The 13079-nt window shown below is 43.6% G+C and overlaps 1 protein-coding gene across 2 annotated transcripts in view; it reads right to left on the bottom strand.

The window, feature by feature from the left end:
- Nucleotides 1-13079, bottom strand: part of LOC144808646 (adenosine deaminase 2-like) — a 367765-nt gene that overhangs the window by 96584 nt on the left and 258102 nt on the right. For both annotated transcript variants that reach the window (XM_078673651.1, XM_078673652.1), the window contains one exon: nt 11623-11731. In XM_078673651.1, coding sequence (XP_078529777.1) covers nt 11623-11731 — 109 coding nt within the window. The remainder of the gene's footprint in view (nt 1-11622; nt 11732-13079) is intronic.

Below are 13079 nucleotides of genomic sequence, written 5' to 3'. Positions count from 1 at the left end.
TGTTTTGCAAAATGTTTTTATGGCTGATCTGCAAAATGTATTTCTTTACTGGTTGACATTAGAGCTTCTATTTTCCAAGGCAGAGGTTCAGAGCTCGTTTTCCTCTTACTTTTGTTATTACATATTCCATTCCCAGAGATTCCAGTCTAACCTCATACTCTTGACTGTACTCAGAGTCAACAACATACAGGGCCGGCTTTAGCATTGGTAGCTCCCAGTGCAACAATCTGTCTTGGCGCCCCCATGACCTTTTCCTCCAAGGATCCCCTCACTGCCGCTCTTCAGCACAGCAGTGCCCCTTATCACTTCCCAGACCCTCTCAAAATGAATCGCTACTCACCGCAATGTAGGGTATCAAAGCATTATATCACACACGCATATTATAAAGAAATAATGAATGCCGCAGCTGTGGCAAATCACTTCCAAAATCCTCATTATCTATGCATTAAGAAATGTAAAGAAGGTAATCTAGGAAAGTTTCTAGGCAAATCACTTCCAAAATCCTCATTATCTATGCATTAAGAAATGTAAAGAAGGTAATCTAGGAAAGTTCTCTACTCACAATGGTATGCACTGAACAGGATGATTATGTGTATACACACATTAAACTGAAAATAAAATCAATGGCCTACGCAAGCACTCACACCAGCAATCTCACCCAGAGGCATGCACTTACGAACAAGCAGAGGCAGTGCTTAATTTGAGCCGGTGGTTTCCGGTGCTCAGGAGCATGTCAGCGCTGCCTCTAGTGACAGTCTACCACATGGTGGTGCTGTCTTCCTTAGTTTGAGATGAGCACAGTAACAGTGTTTAATAAGTCAATAAACATTCAAAAGTAACACAAGCTGCCCCTTCCATGATTCTTATAGCCTTGGGTGGCTTGTAAAAGTTGTAATTGTCACACTTGTAGGAATAGTTAGTAGTTGTGTTGTCACTGTCATTGGTAGAGCTAAAAGGGACGATAGTGGGTGCAGGCTCCAGTAGCCTCTGGAGAAGGGCGCTGGCACTTATTCTTATTTACAAATTAAGCACTGCACAGAAGCCTATTCTGATGCACTGGCACAGTATTTAAACACAGCCAGGTATTCAGTATATGCTTCACCATCAGCTGTAACCTTAAGCATGTATAGCACCTAAGCCTTCAAACGAGCATTCAAGCACTACAGATTAAAGTGTTCTGTCAAATCCAATAAGGATGGTGTTTCATAAACATCTTCGTCTCGGGATGAGTTTTGTATGCCTCTGAACAAATGAACTGGCAGTGCATACTGATTTAAAGGCATACAATGCACTCAGATATAATTTCTGGGAAACATCCTTTACAACGCAACTTTTACCACGCAGTGCTTTTACATCGCAACTTTTACAACGCAAACCATTACAACGCATTGCGCTGGGGGGCGCTCTAGAATAGGGATTAGATTTAATTTACTATCCAACACCTTCCCTACTATCCACGGGGACTGGAGTTGGAATAGTAAATTAAACTATTCACTATCCAGCACCCCAAAGCGCTATGCGTTGTAATGGTATGCGTTGTAAAAACTGTGATGTAAAAGCATGCGTGGTAAAAGCATACGTTGTAATGTCATACATCCATAATTTCTACATACATATGGGGCTCGCAGCAGGACATTACTTTCGCGTCGTGAGGGGAACGGCTGTCATACCTGCTCTCCTTTTCCTGCTGTGAGGGCAACGGCATCTCTTCCTTCTCCCCGCATCGTGCCATGAGGGAAACGGCTTCAAGGCGAGCACGCCGGACCCACTAACAGCTGGCTAAACCACAACTCCCAGCAGCCCCGGGTCTGGCGCAGCGGGAGCAACGTCATCAATGCGCCCGGCGGCGCATTAAGAGAAGGGCGCGCCGAACGCGCTCGGGGGCTCGCAGCAGGACATTACTTTTGCGCCGTGAGGGGAACGGCTGTCATACCTGCTCTCCTTTTCCTCCCGTGAGGGCAACGGCGTCTCTTCCTTCTCCCCGCATCGTGCCGTGAGGGAAACGGCTTCAAGGCGAGCACGCCGGACCAACTAACAGCGGGCTAAACCACAACTCCCAGCAGCCCCGGGTCTGGCGCAGTGGGAGCAACGTCATCAACGCGCCCTGCGGCGCATTAAGGGAAGGGCGCGCCAAACGCGCTCGGGGGCTCGCAGCAGGACATTACTTTCGCGCCGTTAGGGGAACGGCTGTCATACCTGCTCTCCTTTTCCTGCCCTGAGGGCAACGGCGTCTCTTCCTTCTCCCCGCATCGTGCCGTGAGGGAAACGGCTTCAAGGCGAGCACGCCGGACCCACTAACAGCGGGAGCAACGTCATCAACGTGCCCGGCGGCGCATTAAGAGAAGGGCACGCCTCCCGTCCCGCGGGACGCGCACGGGCAGCGCCGGGCTAAGCCCGGGCAAAGGGCGGGCCCTCTGTGGCCCTCAGAGGCCAGAGGAGGCCGGGCAGGGCCACGGACTTTGAGTCTCCACGTAAGGACTTGCACTCCCAAGTGAGCCCTGTATCATATTTCATTGGTTAAGGGGTAAAGTGCTTTTGTAGCTTGTTGTTTTTTTTCTCTACATTGACGATGTTTAAAGCAAAACAAGATAGGACCACATCTGGGCTAGGTACTATGGATAAGTATTTGGTAAAAAAGGTACCTCAGATCAATAGCGAGCGTAGGGCCTCATTAGGACATGGAAGTGATCGGGTGCCAGACGATGATATGTCGTCATTAGCTGAAGACTCAGCCATAGTTGATATACCTGAAGTGAGCAATATGTCTGTTATAGCGGTTGAAGCGCAGGTGCATGCTGACTTCCAGGAAAATGTATCCAACATATCTATTGAGGCATCAGAGCAGCCTTTGCCTTTCCCTTCCCCTAGACCAGTGAGATCATGGAGAAAGCCACTGACCAAACGCGGGGGGAAGCATAGAAAGAAAAGAGTTGAAATAGCACAACCGGTGCCAAGTAGCCATGCTAGTGGACCTGATTCACATGCAGGTAATAATGTAGCTGGCATAAATATTAATCTGGAGCAATTTGCCTTTTTGATCAGTACCCTCGAAGAAAAATGAGAGGCAAAGTTTGTAGAGTTAATGAAACCCCTGACAGCTAAATTGGATAGTGTGGCCATAGAAGTTAATAGACTAGGTGCCTTGATAACAACACATTTGTCTTCTACTCCAGCCGTAAAACCTAAGGATGTGGAGAAGGGTCATATTAGAGATGGGCAGGGTACTGGTAGAACGCCTTCACAGCAGATTAGTCAGACAATTGCTGTAATTGAATCTGAACCACCTAGTTCTACATCCACAACCGGTCAGAATAAACTAGCTGTACTAGCTCCTGAGGGTAACCCGGATATCAGACAAGGAAAGAAAAGTCGCTACATCAATCTTCCTCCTGATTGTGCACCTTATGTGGCTGTTTTAACAAATGTTCCGCCAATTGATTTTCACTCAACTCAGCCCTATGAGGAATCCTATGATTCATTAAAAAATAAAACAGTATCATGGTTGAGTAACAAATGTGGCTTCCCAATTGCATACGCTGACCACATTTTGTCAACTCGAAGGGTGAACTGGATTGGCCCGTCCTTAAAAACATCTAGTGGGGACTGTATTGTAGTCAATTTTAAACATCCCCAACACGTGGCTACAGTTTTATTAAGAGCAGCCTCTCTAGTTCATAATGCGAACAGTGTGTGTGTACGTCCCCTTGGTTACTTTTATACCCATCTAATTAAAACCCCTCCTTATCGTGGGAAAACTGGTCCATTTATCCCTACTCAGCCTCCGGTTCCTGAAGCTGCACATCGGTACAATGTTGATAATCTTGGCATGAATGGGTTCAATGTTGTAACGCAGAATAGATTTGATTTACTCTCAGGCCTGGAGGCGTGCGATTGACGTGAGGAATCTGATGGACAAGTAACAGAGACTCTGAATTAAATGGGACATGAGGAAAGTACACGGGCAAAACTGAATGGGAACAATGTAATTTCTTGGAACATTGCTGGATTGGGTGCTAAAATGGAGGACTGCAACTGGATTAGGTACATCAAGCAGTTTCAGGTTATCTGTTTGCAGGAGACTTGGTCAGTCGAATGTAACCACTTTCTGGAAGGTTACAAAGCAATTTATGTTCCTGCGATAGCAACAACTAGGGGAAGACCAAAGGGGGGAATGGTACGTTCATCTCTGTTGCGTTATCGTGTAAAATTCGCAGAGCCATAACAAGCAGTTCTGGTATTATTGGTCTAATTTTAACGGGAGAAAACTGTATGTCTGGTATGGTCAATTTTTATAATGCTGTCAATCCATGCTCAGTTACCAGTCAGATATCAGCACTGAATGTTTTTATTAGAAATGCAATGTGGGATTGTATCCATAATCTTATGATAATGGGAGATTTTAATGTTCACCCTTGTGGGGATCTTCTTCTGAAAAGTATGAGAAGTGTGGCTCACTGGTTAGAGGCGGCAGACCCTGAAGCAGAGGTCAGACCCGGGACCAGGGTTCAATTCCCGACGCGGCAGGGTCTTGAGCCCAAATATCCACAGACTTGATAATTCTCGTTTCGGTGCCTACTCGAGTCACAGGTTCACACTCTGCAGCTCTGGGCATTAGCTTGCTTAATCTCCACTACGGCCCCCCTGTGGCGGGATGCCTGGCTTTCACCTTGGGCATGCCCAGTACGGGTATCTCACAGGGAAAAACCAGGACGGGTTCCCAAGGCAAGCACCGAGATGCCTACGGGTAATCGAGCACTATATAAGAACGCTTAATAATAATAATAATCTCGGATTTGCATTGTCCGCGTTTAGAGGGTATGCATCTGGAACACACGACAGAGGGGGAACTTTTTAATGATCTACTTAACGATTTAGATCTATCATTGACCATGGGACTGATGGACCCTACAAAGTGTTTTGAGATTCCATCCATTAAGGGGCATGGCAGGGGAACTTTTATTGATTATGTATTAATAACTTCGCCAATGCAATCCTTTGTGGATTCCTTTGTTATTGAACATAGTGAATTCAGTGATCACAACCCACTCACTGTTCACTTGAGGGGTCCCTGGATAGCTAACGCAGACCCAAATCTCATTTCCGGAAGGGTAAGCACAACTGACGGGAGACGTCGTCTTAAATGGTCTAAAACTACCCCAGATTTGTTGTATAAAGATATTAAAACCATTTGTGCAGATGAAATTTTGGTTTGCACACAAGAAGGTCCACAACCGAGGAAGGTTCTTGAAGCCTACCAAAGTTTGTCGGTTAAGGTGACACAGCTATTGTCAGTCCCAGCAAAGAAATTAGAATCTGTGGGACCTAAGTGGTTTAATCGAGATTGTTCTAAAGCAGCCAAAAATTTAAGGTTGGCACTAGCAGCTAAACCGAGAATAAAGGAGACAGTTCAATTGTGTCGTAAACATTATAAATCTACCATTACTAAACACAAGGAATTCCTTAGAGAGGAGGCATGGAGAGATATACTTGACCCTTCTACTTTGCGGTGTAGCTCTAGTTTCTGGGCGGTAATGAAGAAACCTTTCCTGGTCCAGGTACCGGGTGATGGCCTGGAATGCTATATTTCGAAGGAGGAGTGGGAATTACACTTCAAGCAATTGTATTGTAGCCCGGTGGATGAAAGGCCCATCCCCGACCCGAGTGACAATGGCCAAATGATTAGTTTCTCTAGGGGGGAGGTTATGGAGGGCATTGAGGGTCTAACAGCTGGGAAAGCTCCTGGTCTCGATGGGATTCCCCCGGATCTATTTAAATCTGAGCCAAGTTTTTGGGCATCTATTTTAGAGTCTGTCTTTAATGCAGCAGTAAAATATGGTTGTCCACAATCATGGGGGGTCTCCACGATTGTCCCGGTCTTCAAGAAAGGGGACAAAAGCAGCCCAAATTGTTATAGGCCTATTTCATTAATAGACTCCATGGTCAAAATCATAGGAAGAATCCTACTGCAGAGACTTTCTGACTGGACGTTGGAAAATAATATCATGTCCATCGTGCAGTATGGGTTTTGTAGTGGCCGATCAACAGTGACGCAGTGTCTCAACCTTTTTTTAATACTTAGCAAGTACACTGTGGTTCATAGGGGCACCATCCACCTCGCCTTCATGGACTTGTCCTCAGCCTTCGATTGTGTAAACAGGGGAAGGCTTTGGCAGTCCATGAGGGTGAAGGGTGTAGATAGTGGAATACATAGTAATATTAGAGCAAATGTGAGATACTCCCAAGATCTGATCACAACAAAAAAAATTGACAACAGAAAGGGTGTTCGCCAAGGTTGTATCTTGGCCCCCTTCCTTTTTAATTTTTATATTAACGAACTTGATAGTGTGTTGCAGAATGTACAGTCCGACTGCCCTAGAGTTGGCAGGCGGGGGATTCCTGTACTTTTATATGCAGATGATGCGGTTTTAATTTCCAGAACTGAGAGGGGCCTTCAAGCTTTATTAAATGCTTTTAAACTGTTCATGACGCATAGAGACCTTATGGTCAACAACTCAAAATCATTTGTCATGCATGTTGGCCAACAACCAAGAAGGAACTTTTCATTTAAACTTGATGATGTAGTGATTCCTACAACAAAAACATTTTCGTACCTTGGGGTCCTTTTTGACTCTAAGCTTAATTGGGGTCCTCATCTTGCAAAAAAGAAAGGGGAACTGGTCAGGATTAATGCCTCCATCTTTAATTTCGCATCGAAATTGGGTAAAAAACCTACTAGTGCCATGCTGAAACTTAATAATGCAAAATCGGTAGTAACTGCTACTTATGGCAGTGAAATTTGGGGGTACACTGACGGTGAGCAGTTGCAGATTGCTGAAAACTTTTTTCTGAAGCGCATTTTGTGTGTTCCTGCAGGCACACCTAACCTCTTGGTACATGAAGAGTTAGGGACGCAATATTTAAGTGCCATTGTTTCCTTACGCCCATTAACCTGTTGGCGTAACTGTGGTTAAAGCAGGATATACCATTGACACATCTGATTGTGAGCGACTATATGACCCAGGACAAGGCAATGGGTTCCCCTTGGATAAAATATGTGAAATCTAGCTTTGCTAAGCTTGGTCGTTTGGAATTGTTTGAACACCCTAGTAAGATTGTAAAGGGTGATCTGGAGGTAATTAAACTGGACTTCCTTCTGGATAGGAAGACCCAGAGGGAAGAAGTTGAACTCCAGAAACAAAGTGTGAGAAAATTTGTCATGTTGAAAACATGTGATACTCCACAGCCGTATCTGTTGGGCTCATTGACCTCTCATGAAAAGTTCCTGTTAACAAAGTTCAGGTTAAATCTTTTTCATCACCTGCTGAATAGACCAAAAACTGATGTTTTTAACAAACTGGCAGCACCCTGTGGCTGCGACGGAGAGTCTCCACAGGACATGCTGCAATTTATATTTTTATGTAGATTTTATGAATATCCACGCAGGCGCTATCTGGTCACTCTTTTAAAAAAACTTAATTTTACTCAGATCAGACCGGCCTTAATGTACTTACAACTTTTGCATAATGACAGTATTCTCCATATTATTGAATTTTTTTAATTGACTGTTAGGCTAAGAAATTGTTTGGACATGTAATGGTTCTTTGAGATGAATGCACTAGTCACTTTTTTCCCGTTGTAAAGATGATATTGCACTTTTTCACTTTGGCACTTTATCTGATATGTGTTTACAATGAATGTGTTTTTAATTGTTTTTTAATGTATATGTACTTTTATGGTTTGCGTAAAACCGAAATAAAGTCTTTGAATTGAATTGTGTCTCACAAACATACAAAAACTGATTTGCGTAATCATTGAGTCACACACAAAGAAAGATGGAATACGTGTACATGAGGGCACATCGTAATACACTCAACCACACATCTTCAAAAGGGATTTCCCTTTGTCTAACTGCACAACACAAATAAACATGTCTTTCTCATATGCCTTCTATGTTAAGTGCTCTGATACCCACGGGTCTTGTTCGCGCTATACAAAACTTTATAATAAATAAATAAATAAATAATAAACAGATATTCTAAGAGCTACAGCTAAACCTTACACGGATTAAATCTGCTGCAGTGGCCCGCAGGAGGGACTTATTTTTAACTTCACTTGCTTTCACTCAATAAACCATAATTCCCAGCACATATTACTCAGGAAGATAGCAGCACTGCAAGCTCATACTGGCGCAGAGTGCGCAGATTGCTGCCCTGCAGGGAAATGGAGCGGTTCGCAAGGGGGTGGGGAAGAGTTGGAAACAAATAAAGATGCCAATGGCAGTCAACACAGTATTCCCTTAATGTTCATCGTTGCACAACTTCAATATTCAAAAAGACCAAAATGCAGGTCGGTACAGCTGTTTCTTCAATTGCCACTTTGATCTGTGGCAGACTATCCCCAAGATCAAGAAGTACCACTATGCATGAAGGACTCCCCTGTGTGAATGAGTAGTGCAAGTGGATCTGTGCGTAATGGTTCTTTGGCTTATTGGCTCTGCCAGTGCTGTGTTCAGTAAGGCACATTACAAAGACTCGTGTGTTTCATATGTGCCATCAATGCTACCAGGAGAATATCAAAGGACAGAAGAGATATATACGCCATATTTGCCTCGCTGGCTCTACTGCCAGTGCTGTGCTCTCTGCTAGTGTGGGTCCTGGGTACCGCGCTCACCTGTGGTCCGAAGCAGAGTTGCCAGGAGATGGAAATTGTAGGTAGCATGGAGCTAACACCCCTGCTTGGAGGAGGTCTGCGCAGGAGGAGGGAGAGTGAGAGAGATACGAGTAGCACCAAAACACGCATTTCAGTGCATAATTCACATAAAATGTAGCTTGATGGCCGGAAGCTAACATATAACAATTTGTGAACTACTGGATGCCACCTGTGACTGCGTGAGCGCCGTTGTCCGTCTTCGATTACCAGAACTGCTGAGGTCATGAAAACGAATCACAGACAACGGCACTCATTTCAGAAATAGCGCAAATGGCGCCCACCCAAAACGTGGTGCCCGGTGCGGTGGTACCGGTCACACTGCCCTAAAGCCGGCACTGAGGACATATCTGTTTGGGAAAGAGTGCCTCACTACATTGTGCAGGGCGTTAAGACTGCAAGTAAGTATTCCGTTTTCAGAACTACAGTGCTCCTAGCCTTTGCCAATGTTACTGGCTCTATAAGCTTTAAAATGCCTAATTTACCAACCATTTCTCTACAAAGAAGACCTCTGAGAGTGACCAAATGGTGTTTCATGAAAGATCATGCCCTGCTAAAGTGGGGCACTTTTTTTGGCAGTACCTGCCCCAAATTGTGATCCGAATCCGACAATGATGGTGCACTATTTACTTATGATATTGCTGTGGAAGTGTTTAATTTAAGATATTATTGGGCCAGAGTCGCTGACAGCGATACAGGACTCATGTACCATCTGCCTGTGATATGTTATGGGGAAACAACCATTACATCGCAACTTTTACAACGCACTACCATTACAACGAAACTTTTACAACGCAAAAACCATTACAACGCAGGTATTTACAACGCAGGTATTTACAACGCAGGTGCTATTACAACGCATACCATTACAACGTAAGTACTGGTAAGTATATAATTATATTTAAAATGTTATATGTTTGTTTTTTAAATGGGGTATTTTTTGGGTTAAGGGTCAGTTTTGGGTTTTAGGGTAAAGGGGCATTTTTAGGGTTCAGGGTGAGATTTGGGTTTTTGGGCAAAGGGGTATTTTTAGGGTTCAGGGTCTGTTTTTAGTTATTGGGTAAAGGGGTATTTTTAGGGTTCAGGGTCAGTTTTCAGTTTTTGGGTAAAGGGGTATTTTTAGGGTTCAGGGTCAGTTTTCAGTTTTTGGGTAAAGGGGTATTTTTAGGGTTCAGGGTCAGTTTTCAGTTTTTGGGTAAAGGGGTATTTTTAGGGTTCAGGGTCAGTTTTCAGTTTTTGGGTAAAGGGGTATTTTTAGGGTTCAGGGTCAGTTTTCAGTTTTTGGGTAAAGGGGTATTTTTAGGGTTCAGGGTCAGTTTTCAGTTTTTGGGTAAAGGTGTATTTTTAGGGTTCAGGGTCAGTTTTCGGTTTTTGGGTAAAGGGGTATTTTTAGGGTTCAGGGTCAGTTTTCAGTTTTTGGGTAAAGGGGCATTTTTAGGGTTCAGGGTCAGTTTTGGGTTTTTGGGTAAAGGGGTATTTTTAGGGTTCAGGGTCAGTTTTCAGTTTTTGGGTAAAGGGGCATTTTTAGGGTTCAGGGTCAGTTTTGGGTTTTTGGGTAAAGGGGCATTTTTAGGGTTCAGGGTCAGTTTTGGGTTTTTGGGTAAAGGGGTATTTTTAGGGTTCAGGGTCAGTTTTGGGTTTTTGGGTAAAGGGGTATTTTAAGGGTTTAGGGTCAGTTATGGGTTTTTGGGTAAAGGGGTATTTTTAGGGTTCAGGGTCAGTTTTGGGTTTTTGGGTAAAGGGGTATTTTTAGGGTTCAGAGTCAGTTTTGGGTTTTTGGGTAAAAGGGTACAAGGTAAAAATAAAGTAAAATTAAATTTAAATTAAATTAATTAAATTAAATTAAATTAAATTAAATTAATTAAATTAGAATTATTTACATTTGTAATTTAAATTATATACTTACCTATACTTACGTTGTAATGGCATGCGTTGTAATAGCCCCTGCGTTGTAAATACCTGCGTTGTAATGCCATGCGTTGTAATGGCACCTGCGATGTAAAAGTTGCGTTGTGATGGCATGCGTTGTAAATGCATGCGTTATAACGTCAGACATCCGTTTAATTTAAGATATTATTGGGCCAGAGTCGCTGACAGCGATACAGGACTCATGTACCATCTGCCTGTGATATGTTATGTTATGTTAGTTACATTTCTTAAGTGCAGTGGTTAGCCATGGGTTTCCTGGTGCTGAGCACTGCCTGTCAAGTTACTGAGGTGTGAGGTGACTACATGGTAAACAGCTGATTACATGGCACTCTGTGCTCCTTGTTGTGACATTGTTCTCATATACGCCATGATGTAATGTAACATACTGTACACTTCATTATTTAAAACAAGTTTAAAAAACAAAACTTTTACAGTAATGGCCAAAATATTATCTCACATGGCTACCAGTACACGTCCTTCAATTGATCTTGGGTCTGTTAAGGGGACGAGGGGCTCCCTGTTATTGAAAGTATGTTCCTAAAAAGTAAAGAGATCCATATTGCAAACATGTTCAAGGAAGAATGCACTTGACTGGTATAGTACCAGTGGTAACTATTCAATTGCAGAACTTGAATGAGACTAGCAACTCATTTCACATAAGCTAACAAAATAAAAACACCAGGATAGGCCTGTTTCATACTAGAGATAAAGATGTCGACGTAAATGTTTTCTGACCACAAGGTGGAACATTGCATATGCTGTAATTTACAAGATACAAATTAATGAACAATTACATGGGGTATGTCTTCATTCATATATTTGAACATACTTGAATTGTGAGTCCACACAATTCAGACACTCTTCACACTTGCTTCATCTCACAATGCATCTCTCTTAGTGGCCCAACGTTTACCCACTGCTTCTTCTCTGGTGCTTCATGATAATGTACACTACGAGTGAAAGGTTGCACGGCGCCCCAATACTTACTAGTCTCACCAGCATGGAAGAAGTAAGGCAGGTCTGCTCCTTGGGAGGCAGGCATTTGAAGAGCATCCTTAAAGTACCACAGAGGGTGTCCCTTGTCTTCCTCACCAACCTGTGAAGAAGGGGAGCATCATCATGTACACTACAAACAGCACATTATCTGTGACTATCAATTCCAAGAGCACACCACTCTGTGAACCACAATGAGAAGTGAAGCAGAAGCCGGATGAACAGGAGATGGGCATCTCCAAAGGCTAACACGGGGACACCAACTAGACCAGATCTCATTATCTTATAGTGACTTTTATCCAAATATACTGCAAACAGGATCGACAGTTTGAAAATCACCATTCCTCTGCAAAAATGGAAGATGAAGCATTACGTTTTATGTTTGTATTTTATTGGATTTTTAGAGATATAGTATAACACAGTGACTCTCGCCACTTTATAGTTATGGTTAAGTAGCACTTTCCCTTGAAAAGGCTTTTTTATGTCTTTTTGTTTGTTTTAGATTCTCGGACAACAAACGAACGAAAAACACACCATTATGCATTCATTTTACATCCCCTCCTAGATCTCCCTCTGCTCCGGATTCATAATTTGTCCACAAATGTCCATCATCATTGTTCCATCACCTCCCTTCCTGAAGTTAAGGATGGCCGGAGCAGTTAACCTCATGCCTCTACTACCCATTCTACTACAATCATCCCTCAATTCCCTCCCATCCTCCCCATATATTCCCCATTTTTTTTCATTCACCCTCAGGCTTTATACATTCCTGTCTCCCAGTTACCATGTGTCGGCATCGTCTCTGAACACCCTCCTCTGCACAATGTCATGTTTAGCCACTATGCATCCCATGTTCATTAGTAGTTTTTGGTATCTTGTGTGATCAGTTGGGTCCCACACCCCAAAGGTTACCAGTTTTGGTGTCAGTTCCAACAGAACCCCTGTGGTTTCTTCCAATTGTGCGGCTATCACTTCCCAGTATGTTTGGATATGGGGCAGCTCCTGAGTGTGTGCCGGAAGGCGCCCTACAAACCACATCCTTTAAGGTAATCCTCATTGTCTGTTCATCACATCTTGTGTAACAGAGTTTGCGTGTAGTATAACCTGTGTGGGATTTTTATCTGTATCAACCTATAACTGGCCTTTATTACCTCCTTTGATAGAAATTCCTGCCCCTCCCACCAATCTTCCTCCTCCAGGCCTTCCAGTTCCCTCTCCCATTTAACTTGCAGAGTTATTACGGTGGGCTGGGTGTTCCTCGTTAGTGTGCCATATGTCAGTTAAATCACTTTTTTATCCATCCCACCCGACTAAGGGGCCGATTACGATGGCGGATGGACTGGAGTCCGTCCGCCATCATGGTGGTGACCGGGACCGTCCGCAATACATACGGCGGTCCCGCACACCCAATTATGATGCGACACCACCATGGCCGTCACATTTTGCACTTT

Source organism: Lissotriton helveticus, chromosome 1_1 (assembly GCF_964261635.1).
Source record: "Lissotriton helveticus chromosome 1_1, aLisHel1.1, whole genome shotgun sequence".
Taxonomy (NCBI): Eukaryota; Metazoa; Chordata; class Amphibia; order Caudata; family Salamandridae; genus Lissotriton; species Lissotriton helveticus.
Note: the sequence above shows the minus strand (reverse complement) of the source record. Positions and strands in the feature narration are given on the sequence as shown.